Source organism: Tetrao urogallus, assembly GCF_951394365.1.
Source record: "Tetrao urogallus genome assembly, chromosome: 5".
Lineage (NCBI taxonomy): Eukaryota > Metazoa > Chordata > Aves > Galliformes > Phasianidae > Tetrao > Tetrao urogallus.
This window is the reverse complement of record NC_136818.1, coordinates 52,649,016-52,663,448: the sequence shown is the minus strand read 5'-3', so window position 1 is coordinate 52,663,448 and position 14,433 is coordinate 52,649,016. Positions and strand designations below refer to the sequence as shown.

General features: G+C 49.8%; 1 protein-coding gene across 1 annotated transcript; it reads right to left on the bottom strand.

Annotated features, from left to right (window-relative positions):
- Positions 1 to 2,645: 2,645 nt before the first annotated feature.
- On the bottom strand, positions 2,646 to 8,487 carry MFSD13A (major facilitator superfamily domain containing 13A; the record flags this gene model as incomplete). The annotated part of the gene is made up of 8 exons (XM_079535731.1): positions 8,305 to 8,487; positions 7,806 to 7,885; positions 6,885 to 7,334; positions 5,873 to 5,990; positions 4,805 to 4,901; positions 3,861 to 4,032; positions 3,082 to 3,275; positions 2,646 to 2,887 (listed from the first exon to the last, which is right to left on the bottom strand). The coding sequence occupies exons 1-8, from the start codon at positions 8,467 to 8,469 to the stop codon at positions 2,646 to 2,648; spliced, it is 1,518 nt and encodes a 505-aa protein (XP_079391857.1). The 5' UTR covers positions 8,470 to 8,487.
- Between the last annotated feature and the right edge of the window lie 5,946 nt (positions 8,488 to 14,433).

The window sequence follows — 14,433 nt, the reverse complement described above, 5'->3', positions numbered from 1 at the left end:
CCAGGCAGTGCCAGTGATCTCTTCTTCCCCCTCCCCAGCTCCTCTGCTGGCCTTGCAGAAGCAGCAGTGCTCCATTCTGTAAACTGCAGTGACCGGACAGAAAGGTGCCGTCTCCAATCTAGCGTTCATTTGACCTGCCTGACTGTTCCCTCGCACACTGTCCAAACCATGTTGCCTGGTGGTGCCCAGCATACTTAAATAAAGTCATTCATATACAAACCTCAAGCCTCCTGGCCTCATCTTCCCCCACTTGCATTTTTAATGAGGTAACAGTGTGTATTTCTCTTGCCTGTACAGAACTTGCTGCCTAATCCCTCCATGAAAATACACCTATGGTCCAAAACTGCCTTCCTGATCAGTCTGTTGTGCTGAGGTAGGACATTCCTGGCCTGTAACTGGTCTCCCTCTTAGGGTCCAAAGCTGCTCTCCTTAACGACCATTATTCTCAAAGTCTTTGTCACTGCAGACAGGTACAGAACAGTTGAAGGGTAGAGAAACTGTAAGAGAGTAGGGAGGGCTGCCCTTAGTGAGCACAGGTCAATAGGATTGATGCTGCTGGCATGGACAGAGGTGGCTAACCTACGTGCTTGCTGAGAACTCCTCAGCAAGCTTTGCTCCCAGGACAGGCCTGAGGGAATGGGTATGTGGTTCAATGTGCAGGTCTGCACCTCTCCCCAGCCTTTGTCACCCAGGATCTTCAAGAGCAGCAGGGACAAGTGACTTACCTTCCTCCAAAGGCAGTAACTGATTTAGCCCCAGCACCCAGTCTCACTGGAAAGGGATGCCTACTTCACCCTCCACTCCTTTGATTAATCTCATTTTCTCCCATGCACTATAGATTGCACCCCTCTACCACTGCATGAACCCAGAAATGTCAGATCCACCTGCTAGAAAGTCACTGAGCAGGAACATATTAGACCTGGTTCTCAGCCACAGACTGGCAAAGGCCAGAGTAAAACTGCCGTGCGTTGCTGTCTTAAGACTTACACTGCCACTATTAGATAGCACATTCCTGACTGTCTACCAGCTGCAAATGGGTCAAGCAGCATCCTGAAATAACTCCATTGCTCCTACTTCCCTCCCACCCCACCAAGGAACACTGCACCTGGGGCCTTGTGTGGTTAGCTGAGCCCACACCAGGCCAGATGGGGTGGCTGCCAATTCAAATGAGACCACAGCAATACAGAAAAAAAATCGTATTTAATTTATGAAATGAATAATCATTCTCAAACTTTGTTAAAATCTACACAAATAACTTATGATTGAACCAGTAAGACCAACAGGAGCCTCACAAGAGAAATGTCTTGGTCCAAGACAGGAGGCAGCCATGTCCTGAGGCAAGATAGCAGATCTGTGGGCTGCGTCTGCAGAGGGAACCTGGTACAGAAGGCCTGGGAGGTGACAGAATGGATAACAGCAGTAATGTGAGCCAATCTCCACCTCCTGCAGGAAGCACGGGGCAGTGCTTACCCATCCTACTTCAGCACATCGCTTCTGCCTGCCCACAGCAACCCTAAGACTGAGGAGACACTCCCTCATTTTGAGATCTCTGGGTAACCATCTGCCCCATCTGCTCCCAGGCAGAGAAGGAGTCCAAACTTTCCCCTCTCCTTGGCTCCATCACTCAGCAACCAGAAAAATTTATCAGCAGGGCTTTTTGAAGCACAGAAGATGTCTCTCTCCCCGACAAGTAAAATCTCAACCCTGTGACTGCTCTGTGTTATGTCTAACAGGCTTCTCAATGGAATAGAAGGCACAAAAGCATGACCTGCTGTCTCCAGGCTGAGTCTCCACCTGCAAGAAGGGAAGGCACTGAGCTGCTTCACGCAGGCAGCAGTGTCAGCCTTGGGAGGGGAAGCGTTTTGTCCGCTGTGTTACAGGCTCCTTCCCTGATCTGAACCTACCAGCTAACATGGGAAGCACTGCTGTAATAGTGCTCACTGCAGGGGGCTAGGGAGGGAAAGGATGAACACCAGCAACAAGATGCCATGAGACATCCAGGTTCTGAGCCCAGCACCTCCCTGTGCAAGGCCTCGTAGGAGGGAGCCTTGTGTTCTGTGCAAGATATTGTCCCAGAAACAAGCCTAAGAGCAGATTTGGTCAAAGAACCATGGCATTGAATGTGAGAGAGGTCTTTTCAGCTACTGAGAAGGGCCTTCAGGGTCTTCCCATATCACCTCTTCTTCTGAAGTTAATCCTCCTTTGTTACCTGGTCCCTGAAGAACCTCTCCCTCCATTCCCAAAAACTACAGGGCTCTACAGGAAAGGCTTCCAGTTGCTCCCCCCTTTCTGCTCTGCCTGAGGGGCTGTGGGTCAGAGGTATGCCCAGGTTAGAATATCACAGCAGGAATGCAACCCTCTCTAGCACGTGCTGCAGCCCTGCCCTAGAATTCTGCTTTCTAGGACCAGCAAGGCCAGAATGCTCTCACTGCTGTAGCCAAGTGACCTATCCCAAGCCCAGTACATGCTCAACACTCCTCTGCTTTCCCCGTGGCCACCTCCTGGGATGAGTAAACATCAGCATCACAGCACATCACAGTTAAATTGTAAACATGGGGGCTTTCCCAGCCAGCAATCCCTTCACTTTGCCAGCAGTCCCACACCAGCCTGGAACCAGAAGCGCCGCCAGGAGCACAAACACCCCCCTAGATCATTTTGATTTCTGGTGCTCGGCCTTGGCGCTGAGCCTTTACCATCTGCAGACGCTTCCCATGCAAGCTGAACTGAGACCAACTGAAGAGCTGCAGCAGTGCACATGTGATGGGAACAAAGACGAGGAGATAAAAGCAGCCCTGGCGGAGAGTTGGCTCCAAGACTGTATCAGATTCCAGCTTCGGCTGGGCGCTCACCACGTTGCTCAAGGGGTTACGCTGGAAAATGTCATGGCCTGGGGTAGAAGAACAGTCTGTTGAGATGGGACACTGGGAATGCTCCTCTCTCCCAGTGACTGGGCTTGGAGATGCGGAGACCAGTCCCAGCCTCGTAAGTGAGAGAGCTCTGCATCCACCCAAAACACTGCGGAGGGCATTGAGCTCACAAGTCTGCCCTCTCCTACCACAGTGCTTTCTCATGGGCACTTACCTGTGTACACAGAGAGCAGCCAGGTGCCTATCAGGGGGGCGAAGGTCTGTCCTGGCTTGGTGACCAGAGCAACCATTCCGAAAAGCAGCGCTGAAGCTGCCTGCTTTCTGCGGTTCAGTACAAGATCCTCATCCACCAAGTCAGTCACCACCAGGTTGAGCAACTTACAGGTCCCTTCTGTGAACACCCGGTTGCTGCAGGACAACAGGCAAAGCACTGAATAGAGGCACCAAGAAGTTAGAGGAGTAAGTAGGAGATCAGAGAAAGTGGAGAGAGAGATTAGAAAGGTTCCCTAACACTTAAAATAACACTTTCAGAAATCCTGGTTACTGGAGAGGAATGCTTCTAGCAATAACAGCCTTGTGTGCCTTCTAGTGATGCCTTGGACCTGCCATACAGAGAGGCCTGGGGATGAGACACTGGGCTGGGACTAAGAGGCAGCTGCAGCACATCCTGAAGGCAATCACTCCATGCAGGATGCAGAAAAAAAAACAGGAGCTCAGCTCAGCAGCTGGCATTGGCTGCTACCAGGCAGCCACCAGCCCTGCCAAGTCTTTGTCCTCTCACATGGCAGAGCCTGAACATTGCTGCCTCCCTCACTGCTGCCTGCACAGCCAGCAGATTCAGCACTGACTAATCCTGAGCTGGGAGCTGCTAGAGGGAGACACCAGAGCTGGAAGCCACGGTGACCCTGGTTACTCTTCCCTCTTGGAAATGGGGACAAGTCACTTCCCTTCCCAGTTGCCAGAGAGCAAGGGAAGCAAGTGCTGTGTGCATACCTTGCTATGAAGATGCAGAGCAGATACACCTGATCAGGTCCTGCCAGGAGCATGACAACACTGAGAGCCAGCTTCAGGAAGAAAAGTCCTCGGACTACAGCATAAACACCCCAGCGGCGGCAGAGGGACAGGAAGTAGAGGTTGTTGAGATGGGGGGCAATGTAGGAAACACCTGAATAGAGACAGCAGCACAGAAGCTTGAGAGAGTTTTAGTATCCACTATCCCCCCAGGACCCATACCAAGAGAGGACAAAGCTTGCCAACATGGGAGGACAGGTGATGCAGAATACCTAACCACACCACCAACCTCCCCCCCCCACACACACACACACAGAAAGCAGGGGTGCTGGTAGCAGATGCATTCAATTGTTTTTGTGGCACAGCACATACACTTCCTACAGAGGGAGGCCTTCTTCACCAAACTCAAGCAAGAGTTTTTGCCCAGTGTCATACACGGGCTGGGATTCTGTCTTGGAGCAGCAGTGAGACTTGGACAGTGTGACCAGAACTGGCCCACACAAAAACTTCCCAGGGTGACAATAGCCCTACAGGATGTCTGCCACAAACCTGAGGCAGCCTGGACGCACTCCATATGCCATACAGAGGCACTAAATTAGGAGCTGTGCTCCCTGCTTATCTTTGAGCTGTATCTGCAGACATGTCGTACTGAGAACAAAATCTATGTGGAGTTGCAGAGTCTAGGCAGGATCCAGCACCTCACGTTCTCCACCACTAGAAAAAGACTCCACATTAGTTTTATTGTGCCTAGGAAAGAAGACTCAAAAGTGCCAAGGAAGCTTATGAGGTGTATGCATGTGTGAATCTTACAGCCCAAATACCTGTTTGTGAGCACGCTTCTCCCCAGCTGAATTTTACAAAGAGACAATCCAGACTCAGGCCAGACCCTAACTCAGCTGTTCCCTCCAGTCCCTTCTGAGACTCACCAAGGAGGAAGGATCCAGTAGATACAGAGATCTGGTCTGACAGCAGGTGCTCCAGGAACAGGGGGAAGAAGTTGCTGTTAAAGTGGCAATGAAAAACCTGTGAAAGCAGTGCACAAACAAACTGATAAGCAGCAACAGTAGTAAGATTGAACAAAAAAAGCTAACAGCCTCCTAGACTCTCATCTTAAGAGATGAGCCTTATGCCAAAGTATCACGCAGGATGGGCCCCAAGTACTTCAGCAGAGCAAGAGCTTGGCTATGGAGGTTATGGCATGGTAGGCTTTGAGACCATAGGGCTGCCTGGGGTCAATACCACATCCCAGCTGCTGAAGCATTCCTCACTAGCGAGCTCACAGAGCACACATGCAGTACACAGCACTGCTGGGGCAAGGAACAGCAAGGAGGCGACGACAGTGGCCACTTTGCTGGAGGAGGAGGCAGTGGCACAGCAAGTGGGAGCAGCAGCCAAGAGGGAGACCATAAGAAGGCTACAAGGCCCAAACACAAAGATGCAAACCAGCATTAAGAGCTTGCCTGAGGGGAACCGATTACCCGTGGGGAGACGGAGCTCTGAGTTCAGCTCATTAAGCTCAGGAAAGCTGGGCAGGCTGACAGCATTTGGTAGTAATCGATGAAGAGAATGAAAAATAGAAATTGCAAAAGCCAGATGGGAGGTAGATCCAGCTGGATGTAGTGAGAACACCGACATGAGCCTCGGGAAAGCCAAGTCAGCCAACTGTAGTCTGAACTCTTCCCATTACAAGCCGGGCCTGGTGTTTCTGCATCCCAGATGGGCTGTGCAGAGCTCAACCAGTCCCCTGTAACTGAGCCTGCACTGCAGAGGAGGGAACACCACACAAATGTGACCTGAGGACAGTTCCTGAACAAGTAGAGATAATGGCTACCAGGTAGCTGATGGATTACACTGTGCAAGGGCAGGAGGCTCTGAAAGCAAGCAGACATCAGAAACTCCCCGTCCTTCCCGGGAAGCTGGCGTGCATTTGAATCACCCAACAGCCATAACCAGCCTTCATCCTCCGAATCCCAGCACGTCACTGCAGCACCTACCTGGATTAGATTCATGCAGACAAACCAGAGGAAGTTGCGATGCCGAGAGAGCTGCTGGAGATACTCTGCCAGGGTGATCCTCTTCTCCTGGGGAACAGAGGGTTTCTCAATGTATAGCCTACAGTGAGAAAGATGAGAGGAAGTAAAAAAAAAAAAAAAAACAACAACAAAACACTAAAATTCACAGCTGTGAATCCTTTACCACAAGCATAGAAAAGCCTCTGTGGAGATGCAGAGCTATCCCTCCTCAGCTCCCATTCAAACCTTCCCTCTCCTTGGACCAAAACAGCAGAGTCCACAACAATGTGAGGACAACACTCTAGAGATCTTCCAAATAACATTAAATCCTACAATTTCTGTTGATAAAAGCATTTGTGCATCAGCCACTACACTCCTACTCCAGATCCCTGCAGTTAGCTCACCTGGCAGATCTCATCAGGATCTGCTGTGTTAGCAGAACACAGTGCTAATCTCTTGTTATAAGCTACAAGTGAGGCAGCCCAAAGAAAAGCAAAGGAGCTGAACTAAGTCATGATGCAGCTGGTTTCAGCAATATAACCAGGCAGGCAAAGTGAGCAAGAAGGTAAGAGGTATCTGCTTGTCCTACTCCACAGGAAATGGGCATTGAAGTGGTCTCATGCTCAAGCAGGAATACTTTAATGATAAGCTGCTTCTGACATATTGCCACTCACAGGCCTCAGTGGGTGCTCTAGATATTAACTCATTTCATGTTCCAAACACTGGATAGACCACACAGCAGGTCAGGGCTCTGCCTCCAGTTTGGGCCGGTGGTGCCACAAGATAGTTTTGTGCTGTTTTCAGAGGGCCTTAGAAGCCAAAGTGACCTCAGCCAGAGGTGATTCTGAAAACTGTAGCAACAGACAAGAACCACAGATAATTAATAATGGTCTGCCTTGCCCTGGATCTTCCTACAGTTTGCTGCAGTACATAACAGGACTCTAAAGACATAAGTTAAGCCTTCATCACCTGCTGGAGAACTGATGACACGTACTCTTTTAAGGTTGATTCCTGGTCCCCTTTTGCCTTCCCATCAGTTTCAAATCGCAGGCGGAGCAGCTGTGTGGACAAGGTAAAGCCAACAATGGAGAAGGCAGCCAGCACGATGCAGAATATGCGAAAGGAAAAGAAGTCTTCCTTGTTCCATACTGCATATGACATGAAGACAGAGAGCGAGCCTATGGCACTGAAGAAGGAGCAGTAGAAGTTGAGGCTAGTCCTGTCTTTTGCTGAAACAGCCAAGTCTGCAAGCAAGGCATTGTGATGGAGGTCAACCATGGTGAGAAAGCTGTCATACATGCAAAGGCAGAGAAGGAACTGCAAACCAGGATGAGCCCAGGCAACCCAGAAAGCCAGAAAAGAGATGGCAAAGAGGGGGCCATTGTGGCTTAGTGCCCTGAGCCTCTTCAAAACTACTTCTGGGGAGGAAATCTCTGCTCCTGGCCTGTAACAGAAGACAAAAAGCTTTAGACTCTTGAACAAAAACCGAGCACAATCATGCATCTTCTCTCTAAGAAAGTTGCTTATTATGCCCAGACATCAACACAGCTTTTGCTCATTGAACAAGTACCCACATCAGATAACTTCTCAGCTAGTCTGTGAATTCACAAAAAGTATGGGTGTAGGAAGCATGAAGGAAATATCTGTTTTTTTTTCCCTCCTCTAGAGAGTAAGGAGCTCCCTGATAATTCAGGTGGTGCTGCCTTATTTCAACCAACACTTAAACCACTGTCACAAGATGCAGGAAGCCACACCATGACTGTCATTAAAACCTTGAAGTAAGCACATGAGAAATGCTAATGGCCAACAGGTCCATAATCCAAAGAATTTGAGAACAACTTTGAGGCACCCCAGGTGGAAATAATTATCCTTTCCCACCATCAAGCTTATTTTTTTTATTTAGAACATAACTTACTGCTGTGTACTAAGGAACACCCTGTCACTCAGCCAGCCAAACAGAGGATCATTGAGGCTGTTCCAGATCAGAAACACCGTCTAGGAAAGAAACAGAACAGTGAAACAAACCACAAGACAGCTCCTGGAGAGATGCACTTCTGTTACTGAATTGAGCAGTGCTGAGTTTGCACAGTGAACAGAGCACAGGAACCTCTCGTGCACCTTCTCTGCACCATCACCACTGTTTAATTCCCCTGTGACAACAGCCACTATCAGAACAAACCCAGTGGTTTTCCACACCAGTAAAACACTCCAATGTTCCCATAGGAACAAAGTCCCCAGCTTGTTTTCTGTTTATGTAAGCAGGAAAAACTGCAAAGCCCAGATTAGCACTCAGAGGACTCCCTTGTTTCCTTTTCAAAGAAGAATGCAACTATCACAACAAACGCCCTGCACACAAGAACCAGTCTCAGCTTCAGAGAGCGTTACAAGAGTAGGAATCCATGCAAAAGACTAACCTCTCCTATCCAAAAGGACAGTTTATCAATCTTGTAAACAGAGACAAAGGTGTCCACGTAGTAAAGGAGAAATACATTGTGCAAAATGGAAACAAACAGCGAACAGGACCCATAGATCACTGCAGTGGGCAGATGGAAGAGACAAGCCAGCAGCCGCAACCCCATGACGATGGGGTCAGCATCCAACTCCACGGATCACCTCCATTTCAGATGGCATGTCTTCTCACAACACCTGCTACATCTTTGTTGGGGCCAATCCATCGTTGCTCCTGTAAAAGAGAAAAAAAGAAATAAGCAATACAGATTCAATTTATTAAATGAACTTAGTTGAATGAAATTAATTGATAAATCTTTGCCAGCACAGATCAGAATTAGTGTTGCTTTGAGGAGTTGTTCAAAAGTGGATTGGATGGGATTTACGAGGCTGGAAGCTGTCTGCTGCACTAAAGCTGTCCCATTAAGCTGAGGCCAGGCTCAGAGTGCAGCTGTCTCTTTGTGAGCACGCTGTCCCTGCCCCGTCCTTTATACTTTAGTGTTCTTTGTCAGCTGATTAGTTCCTTCCATCTCTTTAAAGGCAAGGTTGCAGGAACAATCAAGCTACGTGGCACAAACAAAGCAGCCTTCAGAAAACAGACCTGGCCACTGACATTTTTAGGTACTGTGTAAATTTTCAGCCAAATAAAAGTGACAACAGCTCTGATGTAATCGCACTCATGCATGCTGCTATCCCCAGGCAGTCACAGCTGACTGCACCTGGGCTCACTCAGACAGGAGGTATTTATGGCAAGTAGCATTGCTGCTTTGTGGTACGAAGAGACACAATCAGAATTTGATGGCACACAGCAGACACGGTGCCATCATGCAACAAGGGCTACCCAAAGTCAAGTAGCAGCTGTCCAGCACATCTTGGGACACCCTGAATGTTGAAGCTGAAATAGAGATGCTTCAGCTAGGCAGCAATATATATGGAAGCAAAGCAAGTGGAAACAGTAGTCACATCCTGGAAGAAGCCACTGTATGTTCACAAAAGGCTGAGGCAGGAGGGGAAGGGGGGAAGGACTGCTCAGCCAGCACCAGCCACAGCTCATGGCTAGGAAGCCCATCCCCACAGCAGGACATCTTCCCATGACAGAAGCCCATGCTCTTCAGACTGAGCCCCCTCTCACACTCCAGCTGCTACAGACCTAAGGCAAAACATAGGACACCTCTTTGGATGGATGCATTTAGTATCTGGTGAGAAGTGAAGGGCTCTTATATCAGAGTCAGTCAGCTCCCCAGCCTGGGCCATCCCAAAAAGCTCCGTTCACATGACAGCTGACAACAGGGTCGCTACCTCAATGCTGCCAGAAGCAAAATAAAGGAGCTGATGACCCTTGCAACTGCCAATGCAGCCCTCCAGAGCCAAGCACCCTGTTCAGACACATCACAGAACTGTTTCAAAACGCAGCGTGTCTGGAACAGGAAATGACGCACCAAGTCAATCCTCTGGGCTTGCAACATCAGCCACAGCAAGCCCATGCAGAAACAGCAGATCAAGGGAAGAACAGCTGGGTATGAAAACTGATGAGACTCCAGTTCAATTCAAGCATTTCCCAGAAGCCATGAGTCTGACCACTTCTAGGCAAGATTAGAAAAACAAAAGATATCTGTCTGCTCTTCTCTGTCCAAAGAATTCCTCGTAATTAGCCCAGCAGGAGCAGGCACAGCATTTGTTCCAATCAATTACATCACTAGATTGAAACGGCACATCAACCCTGCTAAAGTGACAGACCTCAATTAGATCCAACTGCAGAGCTCTCATGGGACTAAGCCATCACACCACACCACATCCCACCACACCAAAACCCACAGCCAGATAAAAGGATGACGCTGCTCCAGGGGGACTTCAGCCAGACAATGAACAGTTAGAGGTGTAATTAAAGACAGACATGCTGACAATCATCAAAAGGAAGTTGCATTCCATATGGTCATGAATTGAAAAGGAATCAAGAATTTGTGATGGATAAAGATAAAGGTTAAGAAGAACAGAGCTGGGGCAGCAGACCCACCCGTAAGCCCTGCGCCTCTCACCACAAACTTTCTGCAGAGGACTGGCTCAAGGGCACGTCATGCCAGCAAGTACTGGGCACCTGCAAGAACAGGACTGAGCACAAGGCACATAACATCATTTTGGACTGTTTGAAAACTCACTGTGCCCAGATCTCTAGCACTGTATGCATATCTAAGCCAGCTATGAGGTTACTGCAGAGAGGAGAGCAAAAGAGGGCAACTGAAGTGATGCAGCAGCCGCTGCTGGAGGAAAGACTAAACAGCTGGGAGCCATCAAAGCAGGGTCAAAAAGCTCAGAAGGACACAGAGTCCCAAGCAGAGTGGGTAGAGGGAAAGTGGAACAGATCTGTGCCAGGATAAAGTAATTAGCAGGAAATCAGTTTTGAGTACCTGGAAATACTGGCAGGTACCAAACGTCTGAGATGTGCTGTCAAGTGAGGTTGCAGGGGTGGGTGGCAAGTTGAAAGGATTAGACAAATTCTTGGAAAACAGCTGTACGCAACACATGGAAGGAAACAGTCAGGGAAATCCCCTCTAGCAACCTTCATGTGAGAACTGTGCATGCTGGTGGTGCCCCAGCACACCTCATGCACACCCAGGAGACTCACAAAGGAACAGCAGGGAGCTGCTCTGCAGTCACACCAGAACTACAGGGAAACGAACTCCCCGAGCTGAGCCTGAGCTCCTCACTGCTCAGCCCTGAAAAGTTCTCTCTCTCTTCTACTTCCACACTTACAGAAGTGATTAGCTGCTTTGTTGCTGGGACAGAAGCAGGGCTAAAGGATATGACAAACCTGCTAAAAGCCTCAAATGCTATTAACAGTGAGCGGTACATCAGATCCAGCACGGCCAGCTCTGATGGCACAGCCATTACCTGCACACTAACATGGACTCGACTTTGCTACTCGAATCCTGTCTGAAAGCAAAGCCAGGCTCAGTACTTGCACTGCACTCCACACACATCCCATCTGAAGGGCACTTCACTGAGCACAAGCTGCACGCACCACAGCTGCTCAAGTTTCCAGAGACACCTTGTTTTCTCATCGCTACCATGCAGTACTGTTTAAAAAAGGTTACATTCCACTTCCTCTCGTCCTTTTCCCCGGGTAACTCCCCCACAGATGTGCAACCCCCACAGCCAGCTGACATGCGTAAGTCATTTCACTTTGTTGAGATAGTTGTTAAAGCTTTTTTTTTTTTTTTTTAAACTCCCTCATCTGAAAACATGCAGATGAAAAGAAACAAATTATAGTAGCCATAAAAAAGCAGATTTTGTCCCTACATCCAAAGCACTGCGTTATTTAAGCTTGCCACAGTGGTATTTTCATAACCTTTTTCCTTGGGATGGAGCATTAGTCATGGAGTACTTCAGAACTTTTCAGAATTAGGCTTTAAGAAGTAAGGGGAAAAGGAGTTGCAAGAGGGAATAATAATGCACAGCCATAAAGGAACAAGCTCATAAATTAGAAAGCAACCAGCCTTTACTTCAGAACGCTTCCACCTCCGCATCTGACATCTGGCATTGCTCCTGCCAGTGACGTCTGCAGATCTTATCTTTTTTGAGGAGGATGTTTGAACACCATCTACCAGGAAAGCATTTGTTTGAGCGTGCTGACAAAGGGCAGCTGGAAACAAATCGCAGTTTGGGGCTGTTACATCTGTTTTAGCTTCCTAGTCAGTTCACAGCTGGGTTCACAAGCCATTGTGCCGCACCACAACTCAGCAACCCTTGGGCTTGGAACAGACCAGCTCCAGCACTGGAGCCACACATGCCACACCTGAAGCCACTTGTACTGAGTTGGCAGCAGAACCATACATGGGCATCTTGGCCCAGCCCAGTCCTTGAAGCAGGGCCAGACAATTCCTGTACACTGAAGTAGCCATCTGCAGACCTGACCACAGCAACAGTAAGACCTTCCAATGCATTCTCCACTATGTGAGCAATACAGGAACATAGTAAATATCTCAATAAGCCTGTCCTTGCTCCAGCAGTCACTACAGTGCCTCTGCTGCATATGCTGGAGTTTGGGAGGCTTACTAGCTAAGACCAGCTCTGTCTTTCCACACCCACAACACAAAAGACCCTCGGATGGGATAAGCAACTCCAGGGGGACTATTTCTAGATATTCCTTAAGGTCAGACATGCCAGGGTTGCTGCTGGTGGTGGTGGTCCAACCCCATTCCCAAAAAAGCCAGGCTGGAACCAGAATGATGAAGGAGCTGCTGCTCCCTGCCCTGATACTGCACAGCATCAGGTACATTAACTCCTTCCAGGCCCCCAGGATGAAAGGTGACACCTTCATCCAGAAGCAGCACAGTTATGGACTTTTTCACCTGGACAGGATGACCAGCCAGTGACAAGTTCTTTCGGTGAGCACTGACCTCAGGTCCCCTGTTACAGGTGGGTCTATCTGCAAGACCAGTTTGTCAGCGGCACTTCTAGAATTTTAATAATTTGTTTCCTCAGATAATCCACCTGCTAAAAGTGGGTCTCCATGGGGCACAAAATACTGTGATATGTAGAACCAACCAACAACAGACTCCTAACAGCCTGGTATCAAAGGGTAAAGCAATGAAGCCCCCACAAATTCACCACCTCCTGGGCCTGACAAGGAAACTCACCACTCTGATGAGCCCCGTGGGGGTGTTTCCCAGCACTATTTACCAATTCAACAATGACAGATAACATCACACACAGTTTGGACAACACCCTTCTTGTTACAGGCAATCGTGTGCCTCCATCAGATGTTTCCATCCCTCCTTCTGAGTTCATGCATGTAAACAGAACGACCCTGCAGACAATAATTAGATAATTAACATCTCAAACCAGGTGGTAGTTTCAGCAGCACCGTGTTCAAGCAGAGAACTGTAGAACCATTAAGGTTGGAAAGACCACTAAGAACATCCAGTCCAACCATCAGCCCACCCCCCCGCGGGCGCTATAACCACATCCCTCGGTACCACACCAACCCTTTTCCAGACGGTGACCCCGGCCACAGCTCATCTCCCCCGCAGCTCCCGGAGGGGCCGAGCGAGGCCCGGCCGCGTTGCAAAGCACAGGCCAAGAAACGAGATGCGAGAACCCCCAGCTCCACTGCAAACGAGCACCGGGCCGGGGTCAAGCCAGGGGCGGCACGGCACGGCACGGCACGGCACGGCACGGCACGGCACGGCACGGCACGGCACGGCACGGCACCGCTCCCCACCCCACAGCCACCCCCCACTCCCGCCTACCTGCGCTCGGTACCGGCGTCGCCCCACCGAACCGCACATGCACGCATGCGCACCCAGCAGCTCCCCGACCCCACCCCGACGCCATCTTGCGCCCTGGCGAACGAAGCCACCCCTCCCGCCACCGCCATCTTGTTCGAGGGCAGCTCGAGGAAGGGGAGTGGGAAATGACCGCCTCGCTGCTGCATTTGCGTTAGCCCCTCCCCGGAGGTGGCTTCCACAGTGGGACGGGCTCCGTAGGGCCCTTCTAGCCAGGCACGCTGTTTGCTCTATGGCTGCTCGGAACGCGGCGTGCCTGGCCTCCAGTCGCCATGGACACGGCGAGCTCTGGCCTGAGTGCGTCCTTCCTACCGCCTTCGTCATCAGCTGCATAGGAACACCTTCCAATGTTCGTTTTGCATTGCGTTGGCCAGAGCATAAGAGAAAAAGAGTCTGCAATTATCTTCTACAATTCCAGATCAACTTTGAGCACTTTCTCTGGAGCCGGAGGTGTAACATTGCCTTGGCCTCTCCTTGCAGCCCTTGCTCTGATCCAGCACTGTTTTCTACAAAACAGAGACAGGACCCCAATCTCTGCATTTTCAGAAGCACCATTGCACCCTGTTACTTCCTGCTGCTCTTGTACCAGCAGCTTCCTAACCGCACGGCTTTTATAAACTCGTGGAAGCTGGGCAGTTAGTTGCGGTCCTTGTAACTAAGGGAGGGGCATGGAGGCATTCAGCCCAGCTGCAGCCCGTGAAGGCAGCACAGGTGCTCGGGATTGGCCCGCAGGACAGCAGAGGTACAAGCGTGAACTGAGCCCTGGCTCCCCATTTTCTACCTATAGGGGTCTTCCCTTAAAGCTGTGCA